The sequence below is a fragment of the Mustela putorius genome, unplaced genomic scaffold (genome assembly GCF_011764305.1).
Source record: "Mustela putorius furo isolate JIRA1106 unplaced genomic scaffold, ASM1176430v1.1 tig00000174_pilon_pilon_pilon, whole genome shotgun sequence".
Lineage (NCBI taxonomy): Eukaryota > Metazoa > Chordata > Mammalia > Carnivora > Mustelidae > Mustela > Mustela putorius.
In genome coordinates, this window is record NW_025421304.1 from 12,061,434 (window position 1) to 12,074,320 (window position 12,887).

At 60.0% G+C, this 12,887-nt stretch overlaps 1 protein-coding gene across 17 annotated transcripts in view; it reads left to right on the forward strand.

Annotated features, from left to right (window-relative positions):
• ADCY7 (adenylate cyclase 7) overlaps nt 1-12,887 on the forward strand; it is a 54,082-nt gene that overhangs the window by 23,584 nt on the left and 17,611 nt on the right. For 7 of the 17 annotated variants that reach the window (XM_004744146.3, XM_004744145.3, XM_045076040.1 and 4 more), the window contains exons 2-7: nt 5,400-5,803; nt 7,057-7,260; nt 8,367-8,528; nt 9,141-9,290; nt 9,590-9,738; nt 10,508-10,619. In XM_004744146.3, the coding sequence (XP_004744203.1) occupies nt 5,630-5,803; nt 7,057-7,260; nt 8,367-8,528; nt 9,141-9,290; nt 9,590-9,738; nt 10,508-10,619 (951 nt within the window). In that variant the 5' untranslated portion in view covers nt 5,400-5,629. The other 10 variants (XR_006605572.1, XM_045076037.1, XM_013052106.2 and 7 more) reach the window with 4 other exon arrangements.

Here is a 12,887-nt window from a genome sequence, read left to right on the forward strand (position 1 = left end):
TCTGTGTGTCCATCTGTCCTGCCCATCTATCTATCCTTCCGTCTGTTCCACAAGCAATTGCAGGGACCAGCGGCAGGACACAGACACAGATCCCCCCCAGCCATTTGCCGTGGCAGGTGCTGGGATGTCGGACATGTGGGACCCTAGATAGGAGTGCGGGCAGGACTCCCTGGGTGGGGAGAGCCTGGCGTGGGGACGGAGGTCAGACCTTGCATGAGGAGAGCGGTGGAGAGGCCCGAGGGCGCTGGGGGCTGGAGAGGCTGGTGTTGGCGTGCGGGGCAGTTAGGCTGAAATCCCTCAGTCCCCACCAGGTTTCATGGGTGCTCCTTTGGGCCAGGACCAGGCTGAGCAGAGCAGTCTCAGGCTTTCCTTCACAAAACAAAACTGCGGGTCTCCTGAAGGAGATGTCTTAGCCTGAGACTTCCCTAGCCAGTAGCAATCAGCCTGTGACCCACCCCGTGGAGGGAGCCGAGTGCTGGGCCAGCCCAGTAGGCCGAGACCACGTGGGTGCTGGGTCCCAGCAGCATGGTCCCCAGGCGGATTTGGGGGCAGGGACTAGGCCCCAGGGGCCGGGGTGGGGCCTCTCCTCCGGACTGCCTGCCCCTCCTACACATCCCAAAGCCCCCACTTCCTCTTTTTGAGGTACCAGGGCCCCAGGCCCTGTGCAGCTCTGGGGCCTGCTGGGCTGGGCCAGAGGAAGCCAGGCTGGGATTCCTGCCGGCACCACTTAGGTGAGGAAGTGGGTCCCCTGTCTATGTCTGTGAAAGCTGGGGGTGGTCTAGAACCCTCCAAGGGGGGCCGTAGCCCTGGGGTGCCATTGGATCAGCCGGTTCTAGGGAAGGATTTCCTGAGCACCCCAAGGGCCTGGTCCTGCACTCATAATTTGAGGTCCCAGCTCTATATTTCCAGCAGCTCTTTGGTTGAGGAACCGAGACCCCGCCGGTCAGTGTCTGTCAAGGAGACCACAGTCCTGCCTCAGTTGCAGGGAAGGGGGAAAAGGGTGTGTGTGTGTGTAGCTCAGAGGGCCTCCTGGAGGAAGTGGTGCTTCTGGATCTTGCTGGTTCAGAGAAGGCTTCCTGACATAGTGGTCTGATCTTCCTCCTGGGAGGCAGGGGGAGGTACCTTGACGGAATCCACTTTGCCTCCCACCTTGTCCTAGGCCTTGAGCGGGGAGGATAGCAGGGGTAGGCATTCTGAGAAGTTCTGGGCTCTGCAGATGTCAGCACCATGAGGGCGTTGAGTAGGACAAGAGGTGGTGACGTGTGTCCACATCCTAGCTCTCTTTTGCTAGCTGTGTGACCTCAGGAAAATGACTGAACCTCTGGGTTCCCACACCCATAAAAGGGAAAAGCAGCTGTCCTTCCCCTGTAGGGTAGATGTGTGGGGTTAGAGCCCACAGTGCTGGGCACGCGGCAAGCACTCACTAGATTCTGTTTATGGCATCGTCCACCTCAGGCTGGCATGAGACACGAGGCTTCAGGGGTACAGAGCCCCCCAGGAGTGCTTTGGGGAACGAGGCTGATCCCCTGCCTCCATTTCTACCTGAGCATGCCCCAAATTCCTCCTGTAGCGGGGAATATGGGGAGTCTCCTTGCCCCAGCCTCTTGCTGCCCCAGGTCCTGTGTTTGGGACAAGGTGACAGAGTGAGGGGAGTTCCCCTCCTTGGCCCAGCCCCCTTCCAGGAGTTCTTAGCCAGGACCAGCCTCGTTGGAGGGACACACTCTCACTGCTGAGCCAAGTGGGACTCTGTCCCCAGCCCCTGGACCCTCAATTCGGGCTTCCCAGATACATTGAACTGGGGCAACATGGACCTTGGCACTCTTGGTTGCAAGCGACAGGAACTCACACTGATTTCAGCCCAAAGAGGCATAATTGTTCAGTGGGATGAAATCATTTGGAGGTTGCTTGAGCTTCAGGCAGAGCTGGATCCAGGCATTGGGTGGGGTGGGGGCGGTTTCAGCATTTAAAGGGTATTTTCAAGCCTCTGTCTCTGTCTAATTTCCTTTCCCATGTTGGCTCATGCTTTGTGGGCTCTTAGGGTGCCTTCGAGTGTCTCCCTGAAGCTGGAGGTTACCAGCCAAAGACAGTATCTCTTTCCCGAGATACTGTCCCAAAGAGGGTTCTCACGGAAAGGATTTTGGTCACATGACTGTCCCTAAACCAGTCACTGGGGCTTGAGAGCGCCAATGGTGATGAGCCAGTCTGGGTCACGTGGCCCCAGACCCAGGGGACTGACAGTGGGAGTGACAGTAGCAGCAGACGTAGAAATAACGTCCCCTTCCCATTTGGACCCTTGGGGTTTCTCCTCCACTGTAAAATGGGGCTGCTTGCCCTGCTCCCCCACCAGAGTGATCGCGAGGTGTGAGGGACAGTGAGTGACCCCTGGGCTCCCCTTCCTCCAGGTGAAGGGGCCTCGACTATCCCAAGTGCATCTGTCTGCCATTGGTGTCTTGGGACTTCAGACAGAAACAGTGGGGAGGGGGTGAGGGACCCACTGGGAGGTAGGCTTCTGCCTGGCCTGAGGCGGGACTTAGAGCCAGAAGACTGCCCTGAGAGGTGGTGAGCTCCCCGTCACCGAGGTGGGCAAGCTGAGGCTTCTGGGTCGTGAGTTGGACACGGAGCGAAGGAGTTCCCTCATCCCGGGCTCTCATCGATGGCCTCCCTGCCCTCTGCTGCCTGCCCCGAATCCCAGCCCTCCCAGTGGCCAGCGGTGTCAGTGACCAACTGAAGAACCAGTGACTGGATGGAGAGGCCTCGAAGCCTTCCCTGGCAAGGGGGGGCCTCTGTGTCTGCTTTTGGGGTGGGAGGCTGCTGCTAGGGAGCCGCTGACCTGTGGAGACGCCGCCAGTGAGCTCGCAGACCACCTCTCCAGGAGTGATAAACGGGTCTTCCCTCCCAGCCGCCGGCCCTGCCCTGCTCTGCTGTCCCAGGAGCGGGACCATGTCCCTGCATAGGCCAAGGTCCCCTTGCCCAGGGCTGTCTATTGTCCCCACTCTCTCCCGCCTGCTGTTGCCGAGGAAGTGGCCTAATTAGATCCCCGAGAGCACTGTTTACCAGGCCCGGGTTCTCACGGGCCCCCGGAACCTTCCACTGCTCCTTCTCTTTCCACGCCTGCCTCAGCCAGGCCTTGTGCACCTGGAAGGGTAGGTCAATTCTAGGCTGTCCTGGCTGCCCCTGGCTCTGGTCTGTGGGCTTCGCCTGGGGGAAAGAGCCCTTGGCGGATGTAGGTGTTGTCCCAGACCCTGGTGTTTGGGGTTTCTTGGCCTGGCAGTCTGGTCCTGGCACACCAGAGTTTGGCAGCAGGCCAGAGGGCCAGGCAGTGCTGTGTATCCTTGTGGCAAGTGGTCCTGTCCCTGGGACATCACTGGGGAAGCCTCTCTCAGTTCAGTGAGACCGCGAGGCGGGGCCAGGAGCCCGGGTTCGGGAGCTGGTGGACCTGGGTGTAAAGCCCAGCGCTTCTCCCAAGCAGCCCTGGCTGTGTTATCTTAGGCGAGCCATGCGACCTCTCTGGGCTCAGCTCTGCATCTGTAAAGCGTCTGTTCTGAGGATGAGAGGGGTTGTGTGTGTGTGTGTGTTGGGGGTCACCTGGCATGACAATATTTCTGCCCCAGCATTTCTGCCGGGGGCTTATCAGGACAGGGACTGTGTCTCGTTTTGTGAACCCTACAACACTGGGCTGGGCATATGTGCTTCCATGCCTCAAGCGGAATCAAGACGGGTTAGTTCAGAGTCCGAGGCTGCAAACGAGGGGGCTGCACGCCTCACATTTTTAAATTAGCCGCTGGCATTGATAAGTTGGTGTGTCAAGTGCAAACCAGGTCTGTAGCTTGTCCAGGCTTTGGGTGCTGGGGTGGCCCTGGGCCCCAGCCCCGCGGGGTTGGCCGCCTTCAACAGGTGCCAAGGCTGTGTTCACCTGCCTGGGGCTTGGAGCCAGCAGAAGGCCCCGGGACCTCCAGCAAATGGCATTTCCCCATCACCCGCAAATGTGGGGTCTTCCCAATTTCTTCCTGGAATTTGTGGAAGGGGAGCTTCCAGAGAGATCTGTGCCTGAAGTGGCTCGTGGATCTGAGGTGGGCACTCACTGGGGGGCCTCACTCAGACTCAGGGACTCTGGGTGCCCTGTTCTTCAGCGTCTGAGGGTTCCGTACTGCCTTTCCTTTGCAGCTTTTGCTGGTAACCATTCATGCCCATCATGGTGGCCCGGAGCCTTTCCACCTCTTAAGGCCTCCCTGCCCTCTGCCACCTGCCCTGTCCCAGTTCCAGGCTCCGAGGCAGCCTGGAGGGTGTTGGGGGCCTGGACTCCTGCCCCCAGACCTCATCACTGCATGTGTTTTCCAGTACCTTTCTGTCTGTGGGGACGGGGAGCTCTGTGGGGGAGAGAGCGCTAGCCTGGAGCACAGGCATGGCGACAGGCCTTTTTGGAATAAATGAATGAGCAGATGAATGAACGGTGCTGGGGAGAGAGGACTGTGCCCGTGGCTGGGCACTGCCCGCGCCCAGCTTGTCACCCACGATTTGCTGTGCTTCCCACTCTGAGGTTCCGGTTCCGTCGCTATGGGGGCGCTTGCAAACTTCCTCCATTCTTGTCAGTGGAAATTTTAAAAATGCATGTGAAAAATGCAGTCTTATGAGGAAGCATAACGTAACACAAATGCAAGAGGGTTGCTCTGGGTGTTGCAGGCATGGGGGCAGGGTCTGAAGCGCAAAACTCACCAGAAAGCCCCAGTCACCGAGCGAGAGTGACCTTTGCACGAAGACTGCCAGAACAGGAGAAGGCCTGCAAACAGACCCCATGTGCACGGTCCCCTGACTTACCACAGAGGTGGCTTCCCCGAACTTCTTGAGGAAGGAAGGGTGGCTTCACTGAAAGCCGAGGGGGTAGTTAGAGACCCATGTGGAAGAAAGGCATGAAGGCTGATCCCTGCCTCACGCCACACACAGTTTCCCTGGAATAGATTGGAGAAGTCCATGTGAAAGCAGCACCATCTAACTTCTAGAACAGTGCTGTCCCGTAAAAGGTTCCAGATGATAGAAATGCTCTCTGTCTTTGCTGCCCGATATGAGCGCCGTGAGCTGAGTGTGGCTCTTGAGTCCTTGAAATGAATAGGACTGCTGGTCTGAATTTTTAACTTCATTTTCTAATGTAGTTAAATGTAACTTTGTAACTTTGCACCGTCACGTGTGGCTAGTGGCCACTGCCGGGGACTTTGTAGTTCTAGGAAACACGGGATGAGCTTTGCAGGCAAAATTTCAAGTAGAACCTAAAAGCTAAGTTTGGGTTCAGGTTGGGAGGCGGGACCCAGGGGCTGTGAGGCATTGGCTCTGTTCTCCCCTGCTGCCCCTCCTTCCCTGACTCGGCCTGTCCAGGTCACACCCTCATCTATTTTGTGTCTCCACAGAGCTGAGGACCCCACGCATCTGGTCAGCCCGGCCCGGATGCAGAGGAAGAGGCTGGTGGTTCTGTGAGCAGGCCTGGCAGGGGATTGGCGTGGGCCCCACGCTGCCCATGGGGCTGCAGGCCCAGGGGACCCCTCCCCAGCCCCGCCGGCCAGGCTCCCAGAGCCCAGAGACCTAGGCCCACCGGTATCACCAGGAGGACGATTCCCGGGCCTTGGGCTCTGCTGGGGGGATGATGCCGGCCAAGGGGCGCTATTTCCTCAATGAGGGCGGAGAGAGCCCGGACCAGACGGCGCTGTACGAGAAGTACCGGCTCACCAGCCAGCACGGGCCGCTGCTGCTCACGTTCCTGCTGGTGGCTGTCACTGCCTGTATTGCCCTCATTGTCATCACCTTCGTCTGCGGGGTGAGTGAGGCGACCGGTGGGGGCTGGGTGCTCGGCTCCACTGCTCTGTGCTTGTGAGACCTTTGGGAGGTCATGGTGGACTTCTCGCAGCCTGATGTCTGCCTCTGGCAGGGGTCCTGGAGCATAGCTGGGCCGCGGGAGGCAGGTCGCTCAATTTAATTTAATTTAATTATAAACTCTGGGGCGGTTTGAGAGATTATGTTAATTTGGCCCAGGTAACGGCCCTCTTCTCCAGAAGGAATTTCGATTCTGCTGAAGACTTAGGGCAAGGATGGCTCCCACTTCCCAGTGACCTTCCTCCTAGAGCCCCACTGTGGTCCCTGCGGGCCTTCTTAAGCCTGCTGTCCAGGCAGAAGCCACTGACGTCCCCTGTGACCTCAGCCTCGTCCCTCCATGGCCACTGCCCATACGGGGCTGCCAAGTGCTGGAAACATGGCTAGTATGACTGAGGGACTGGGTTTTTAATTAATATAAAGTTAATCTTGAATAGGCACATGTGGCTAGTACTCCTCTGTGGAACAGCAGAGTTCTAGAAGAAGACCGCTGAGAGTCCCGGGTGTGTAGGGGGTGGCCAGCACTCAGCAGGGGCTCTGTCTTTGCTGTCTGGATCTGTGTGCCCATAAACCACAGGACATTGGTTTCTGTGTTCAGCAAATGGTTCCTGAGTACCTACGGTGTGCTGGCCCCCAGATCAGCCTCTGTGCCCACGGAGCTTTGGGGTACAGGGGGAGGCCCTGCTGCCTCGGCGGTGAATCGCCTTTCCTGTTCACCACCTGCCAGCGTCACACCTCTGTACCGTTACTCCAGCTCGTCCCCTTGTGGGGCGCCTCGGGTTAGCGCCCGCTCCTACAGTTCCATCCATCCTGTAACAGGCGGGAGCAGTGGCCTCTCCTCTAGCGGGCTGTCCCCATGAGCTCCTGGGCTGGGCCCCTGCAGGCACACACAGAGCACCCTGCGAGCAGAGGAGGCCTGATGGAGAGGGCATGGGGCGAGGTAGCATCGCAGGGCTGGGCCGCGTAGGATCTCAGGGCTGCACGGTGACTGGGGGAGGGTGGTGGCGGAGGCAGCCTTCCCTGCAGTGAAGGCCAAGCTTGGTGCTCAGACGGAGCATCAACATCAGCCATGTCGGGGAGAACACAGGTGACATTGCGTGGGGCAGGCTGGACAGTCGAGCCTGGCAGGCTTCCTAGAGGGGACAGTGCATCTCACCGGAGGAAAGCTGTGGCATTTCTGTGTATGTGTGCCCTGCCCAGGACCCCTCTGGACACCAGGCTTTCCTGGGGATGGCATTCTTCACGCTTGCCTTGTTTGTGACTCTCTACGTGCTGGTGTATATGGAATGCCTTGTCCGGCGGTGGCTCAGGACCCTGGCGCTGGTCATCTGGGTCTGCCTCATGATGCTGGGCTACACGCTGGTGTTGGACTCGTGGATGAAGGATGCCCCGACCTGGGCGCAGGTAACAGGGTGGGGGACCCTGGCAACCCCGAGGGGCTGGATGTCCCCAGCCAGCTGTGCACCGGCAGTTCCTGCCCTCGCTGGACCTCAGGTCTCTTTTGGAGACAAGGCTTGTTTCGGGTGTACTGGCCTGGGGCCTACCTCCGCCTATGGACCGTGGTTCTGCAACAGAGGGAGGGCCCTGGGCTGATCTTGTCCACTCAGCTCCCTGCGCTGAGGAGCTGGAGGACCTGGGGAGAGTGTCCCTGTGAGTGCCTGGCTTGAGCGCTGTGCGGGGACGCTCATTTGGCTGGAAGTGACACAACTCCAACTCAGGCAAAGAGGCCCGAATTGGCCCATATGCCAGGAAAGGCTCAGGGGCCAGTTCTGGGGCTCTGGCAGGATGGCCGGGTCCTGATGGCCCTCTGCTGTGCTTTTCTCTGTGTCCTGTCATTCCCGGCAGGCCATCCCAGGTCGGGCACGGATGCTGCCAAGACCCCAGGCTGCCTGGCCACCAGCCGGTCCACCCCAGCTGAAAAAGAGAGCCCGTTCTTAACCAGCTTGAGTCCCAGTGGCCTGGCTGGTCACTATCACCCAGTGGTGGCACCCTCTGGTGGGCCGAGGCCCAGGGAAGCCAGGCAGACTGGGGGTGGTGGGCGGGGCTGCGCTACCAGAGGCCAGTGGGCAGTCCTAGCCTTTGGGTACTCACCACGCTTGCGCAGGGGGATCTTCACCACACCTGCCCAGGGAGATCCCCAGCGCTGGGCGTGGGGCGGGAACTCCTCGGATCACCGTAGCCTGGAGTCTCAGTCCTGGAGTCTCAGTCCTGGGGACGCCTGGCCTTGGCTTCAGATTGTAAATCAGCACATAGGAAAGGATGGGTCATGTCGGCTGGGTCTGACTCAGATGCGGAGTTTGGTTTTTTCTTCTTCCTTTGTATGTGTTTCACTGTCCCTCCTCACATGGGAAAGGCAGGGCCACCCTGTGGGCAGAGGGCTCAGGATTCAGAGCCCGTCCCCAGAAGTTGAGAGGCTGTGGGGGCCCCTGACATCCGCTCTGTCTGGGACAGTGTCTTGGCGTGGGGGCAGCGTGGCCGGTCCCCGAGCCTCCCTGCCGCCCTGCCCCCAGGTGCCCTTTTTCCTGTTCATCGTCTTCGTGGTGTATACGCTGCTGCCCTTCAGCATGCGGGGGGCCATCGTGGCAGGGGGAGTCTCCAGCATCTCCCACCTCCTGGTGCTTGGAGTTCTGATGGGGGCCTTCACGAAGCCCAGCGACTGGGTGGTACGGCAGGTGAGGTGTGCACGGGGGATCTGGGGGCGGGGCAGCCGCAGGTCTGGTCTGGGCCTGAGGATGCAGAGATGGGTGTGGCTGAGTTAGTCCTGAGAATTCAGGGCCCCCCAGTGGGCTAGGGAAGCCAGCCCCCCAGGCAGGGATGTGCCCCGCAGCCTTTCTTCGCTGGCCTGCGGTGCTCCAGGAGCTCTGGCCCTCCTCCCCGAGTCCAGTGTGCTGCTGGGAAGGCCATTCTCACCAGCAGAACCACATTCCGACAGGGCTGGGGTTATCCCTGGGTGCTCTGTCTTGTCTCTGCATTGAGTGACTGAGAAAACAGAACCCAGAACTCTGGGCACTCATCAGGTACCCTGCCTTCTGTGATGATCCTCAAGGCCCCACTTGGGCTCTATGGGATGATGGGCTTCTGCTTCCCTGGTCTCTGGGGCCCTGACTCTCCAGCTGCAGAGAAGGGCCTGAGACCTGATCTTAGAGTCACAGTGACTCTAGGGGACCAGCGCCCATCCAGGCTCCCGTTTCCCTGCCTGCTGCCGAGGGTGCCGGCCTGAGCGTGTGGGAGGTCGGAGAATTGGGATGGGGCTTCAGCTGAACTCGCCCTTGGCTCACCCCCAGCTGGTGGCCAATGCTGTCATTTTCCTGTGTGGGAACCTCACGGGCGCCTTCCACAAGCACCAGATGCAGGACGCCTCCCGAGAGCTCTTCACCTACACCGTGAAGTGCATCCAAATCCGTCGGAAGCTGCGGATCGAGAAACGTCAGCAGGTGTGGGCCCTGCCTCCCCCTGGAGCCTGGTCCTGCCCAGCCCTGCCTGGCCCCACACCCAGGGTCCTCTCTCTCTGCACATCAGACCTATGCGGAACAGCGTCGCCTGGAGTGTGGGGTGGCCCCCCCGGGCTGACCTTGCCGCTGGGGATGTGGGAGGCTGGCTCAGGGGCAGGACGCAGGCCGGCTGAGATGGAGGGGGCCGTGGGCAGGATGGGCGGGACCAGAGGGCAGATGGAGGCCACTGGGTCGCTGAGCTTGTGGCCTGATGTCCCCCTGCCTGTCCGCATGGGGCCCAGGAGAACCTGCTGCTGTCGGTGCTGCCGGCCCACATCTCCATGGGCATGAAGCTCGCCATCATCGAGCGGCTCAAGGAGCGTGGAGACCGCCGCTATGTGCCCGACAACAACTTCCACAGCCTGTACGTCAAGCGGCACCAGAATGTCAGGTGAGTGGCTGGCTGGGCCTGCGCGCGGGGTCCCTCGGGGGCGCCTGGCCCTGGGGCGGTGGGGTCAGATCAGATTGGTGTCAGTCGGATTGGAGCTCCAGTAGCCCCCTAAAACGGCAAAACTCTGTGCCTAAGTATGACTTTGGGGAAAAAAGGGGTCCTTTTGGGTGATTCTCAAGGGGGCCCAGGTCCCCTCGAAAGAGGTGATGTCTCCAGTCCTGGGTGAATCGAAGGGGCTATGGCCCCTTACTGGAAGGCCCCAGCCTCAGGGACCCGGAGGAGCAGGTGCTGTGAGCTGCTTGCTCTGAGCTCACGGACTCAGGAGCTGGGAGACTTGGCGCACACTGCGGCTCTGGTTTCCATCAGGCTCCAACCAGGCCTCGGTTTGCTCATCTGTGGGATGGGAGTCCTTGCAGGGGAGTGTCAGGTGTGGAGCCCAGCTCAGGGGAGCTTGGAGTTCCGTCTTGCCATGGGGTTGAGTTCTGAAGATGTGAGGAGGGAGAAGGACCTTCTGAGGCACCACTGTCCGGCGGTCCACAGTGATGGGGGGCCTGGGACTGGCGGTTCTCAACGGCCTTACAATTCTGGGTTGCTGCCTTTTGCCTTGATACCAAGCTTCTGGAACGTTCCTTTATCCTTATGGCCTGGAGCTTTTCTCCCATCCATCTGGAGGCTGAGGGGTGGCTGGGGCGATTGGGGTCAGGCAGGTGCTCAGGGGCTCCCCGGGGCCTGGCGCTGACCCTCCATGCCCCCCCCGACCCTCCCCCAGCATCCTTTATGCCGACATCGTGGGCTTCACGCGGCTGGCCAGCGACTGCTCCCCCAAAGAGCTGGTGGTGGTGCTGAACGAGCTCTTCGGCAAGTTTGACCAGATTGCCAAGGTGAGCCTGTAGGCCTTCGTGCTGGCGCCTGGTCCCTGGGAGTGGCACGTGCCCAGGGCTGTGCTGTGATGGGTGTGTGGAGGCCCAGGCCAAGCTTCAGAGGTCAGCAACTGCTTCCAAGCGGCCCACGGTGGAAGTGAGGTCATGTGGTGGCCGCGGCAGCCCGAACCCTGTCCTCAGCGAGTGAGGCCAGTTCGGAGACTGGCGGGATGCGTGGGGGCATGCATAGGGGCTCAGGCGCTGGTGGGGGTGGGGGCGCTCAGGAAGGCTGCCTGGAGGAGGAGTTGCTCCGTCTCACTGCCCAAGGGCAGCCAAAGCCGGGTTTGGCAGGGAGCTGGGGAGGGCTGTGCAGGGCTTTGCCTTCTGACAAGACCTTGGGTGGACCACACGCACATTCAAGTTTGAGATGCCTGAAGGGAGATGCTGAGAGGGAAAGGAGCAGTTCTGGGCAGAGGGAAGAGTGAGTGCCACAGGCTGGAGGAGAAAGAAGTCTCTGGGGCCCTTGGCATGGACGCGGCCCAGCATGACTGGGTGGAATATGAGGGGAGCCAGGTGTTGGGGGTAGACATGCAAGAACTTAGGGCTGAGGAGAGGAGAACTTGATCTGAGGATGCTGGGGAACATGGCAGGTGCTGAGGAGGGGAGGGCACTGGGTGAGGTGGGCTCCCGGGTCCAGCTGAGCAGGGAGAGGTCTGGAGACGGGCTGGGCTGGGCTGGGCTGATCTCATGGTTTGTCTTCATGGACGGCACGGGGCCCGGGGGTGGGGTTGGAGGCAGGGGCAGGGGTCGCGTGCATGTGTGTGTGTGCACGCATGTGCGTACTCAGTAACTTATCACATGGTCCTGAGACCTGCCACGTGGCAGTCTTGAGCTCTGCAGGGGGTGGGGGGGGCGCTTGGGCCTGCCCTCCAGTTGTTCCCAGCCTGTATGCTGTGCTGTGAAGAGGAGTGTAGGGGGCTGGGGGGCCTGCGGAGCACCTGGCCCAGCTTCAGATGCAGACGGCTGAGCGGTGGCCGCTAAGTAGTGACCTGAGGGTTAAGATTTAAGGCCTTGACTGTGCTGAGTAAAAGCCGACACCTGTGCCCACACCTGGGTGAGTTCCGAAGCACCCCCTGCGTGCCCCCATGTGTGCAGAATCAATGGTCAGGTCCTCGGTGGGAAGCGAGTTCGGGCCCCACCCTCGGCAGACTTTCTCACAGCTGGAGCTAGGAGGGATGCTAGTTCTAGGAGGGACTGCTCTAGGAGGGACGGCCTCACCAGAGAGGCCTTCACATGGGGGTGACCAAATTCCAGAAGATCATTCCTGGCTGGGAGTGCCCTGGAGCACTGTCCCTCAGGGTACTGTGGACCGAGGGACTCAGAGGGCCTGTCTGGTCTGGAGCCTTCCTTCAGGAGCTTCCTTCCTTCATGACACCTGGGCCATATGTGGGCTACGCCTGGCTTCCAGTCTCTCATGGACCTTTCCCTGCCACAAAGTCCAGGGACCCTCCCTTTCCCTCTTGGTCACAGCCTTCTCTCTGTGGCAGGGGCAGGAGGCAGGCCCTTTGTATGAATGGGGAGAGGGAGGCTTTCGGGCAGGCCTCTGTGAGGGGCAGGGCTGTGGCTGGGAGCGGGCCTGGAGCTGGCATAGAGCCCCTTCTTCAGGGTCCCTAAATCCCCATCCCCAAGCCTTGGTATGTGTGGCCACCTTTGCCAAGGGCTGCCAGAGGGCCTGGTGGCCACAGTACTACCTCAGATGGAACGTCAGAGGCCCCTGTTTGGGCCCCTCTTCCCCTCAGGGGCATTTTCCTATGTGACCCCAGCCTCAGTGTTTGGTTCCATCTTTCTGTTCTTTCCACACTCCCCAGACCCTGACAGTCTACATCCCTGGTCACTTGGCTGTTTCTCCCCTTGTCTTGTGGCACTGGTCTTCATGTCCTCTACTTACTCTACTTTAGCTGCACAGGCTGCTTGTTGGGTCTCAAACAGCTTTCTGACCACGGGGCCTTTGCACATGCTGCGCCTTTCATCTGCCTGGAACACTCTTCCTCAGATACTGGTGTGGCTTCTTCCCTCAGTTCCTTGGGGTCTTTCCCAAATGTTTCCTTTTCTGGGAGGCCTTCTCTGGTCTCCTGGAGCTTCCTGTCCCCTCCTGCCTTTCATTTGCCTCCTCAGTACTTATCAGTACCAGGTATCTCTGGGTTTTATTTATCTGGTTTAGCATCTAACTGCCACTGGCGTGTGAGCCACATGTTGTAGGGAGCTTTGTCTGTTTTGCTCACTGCTGTG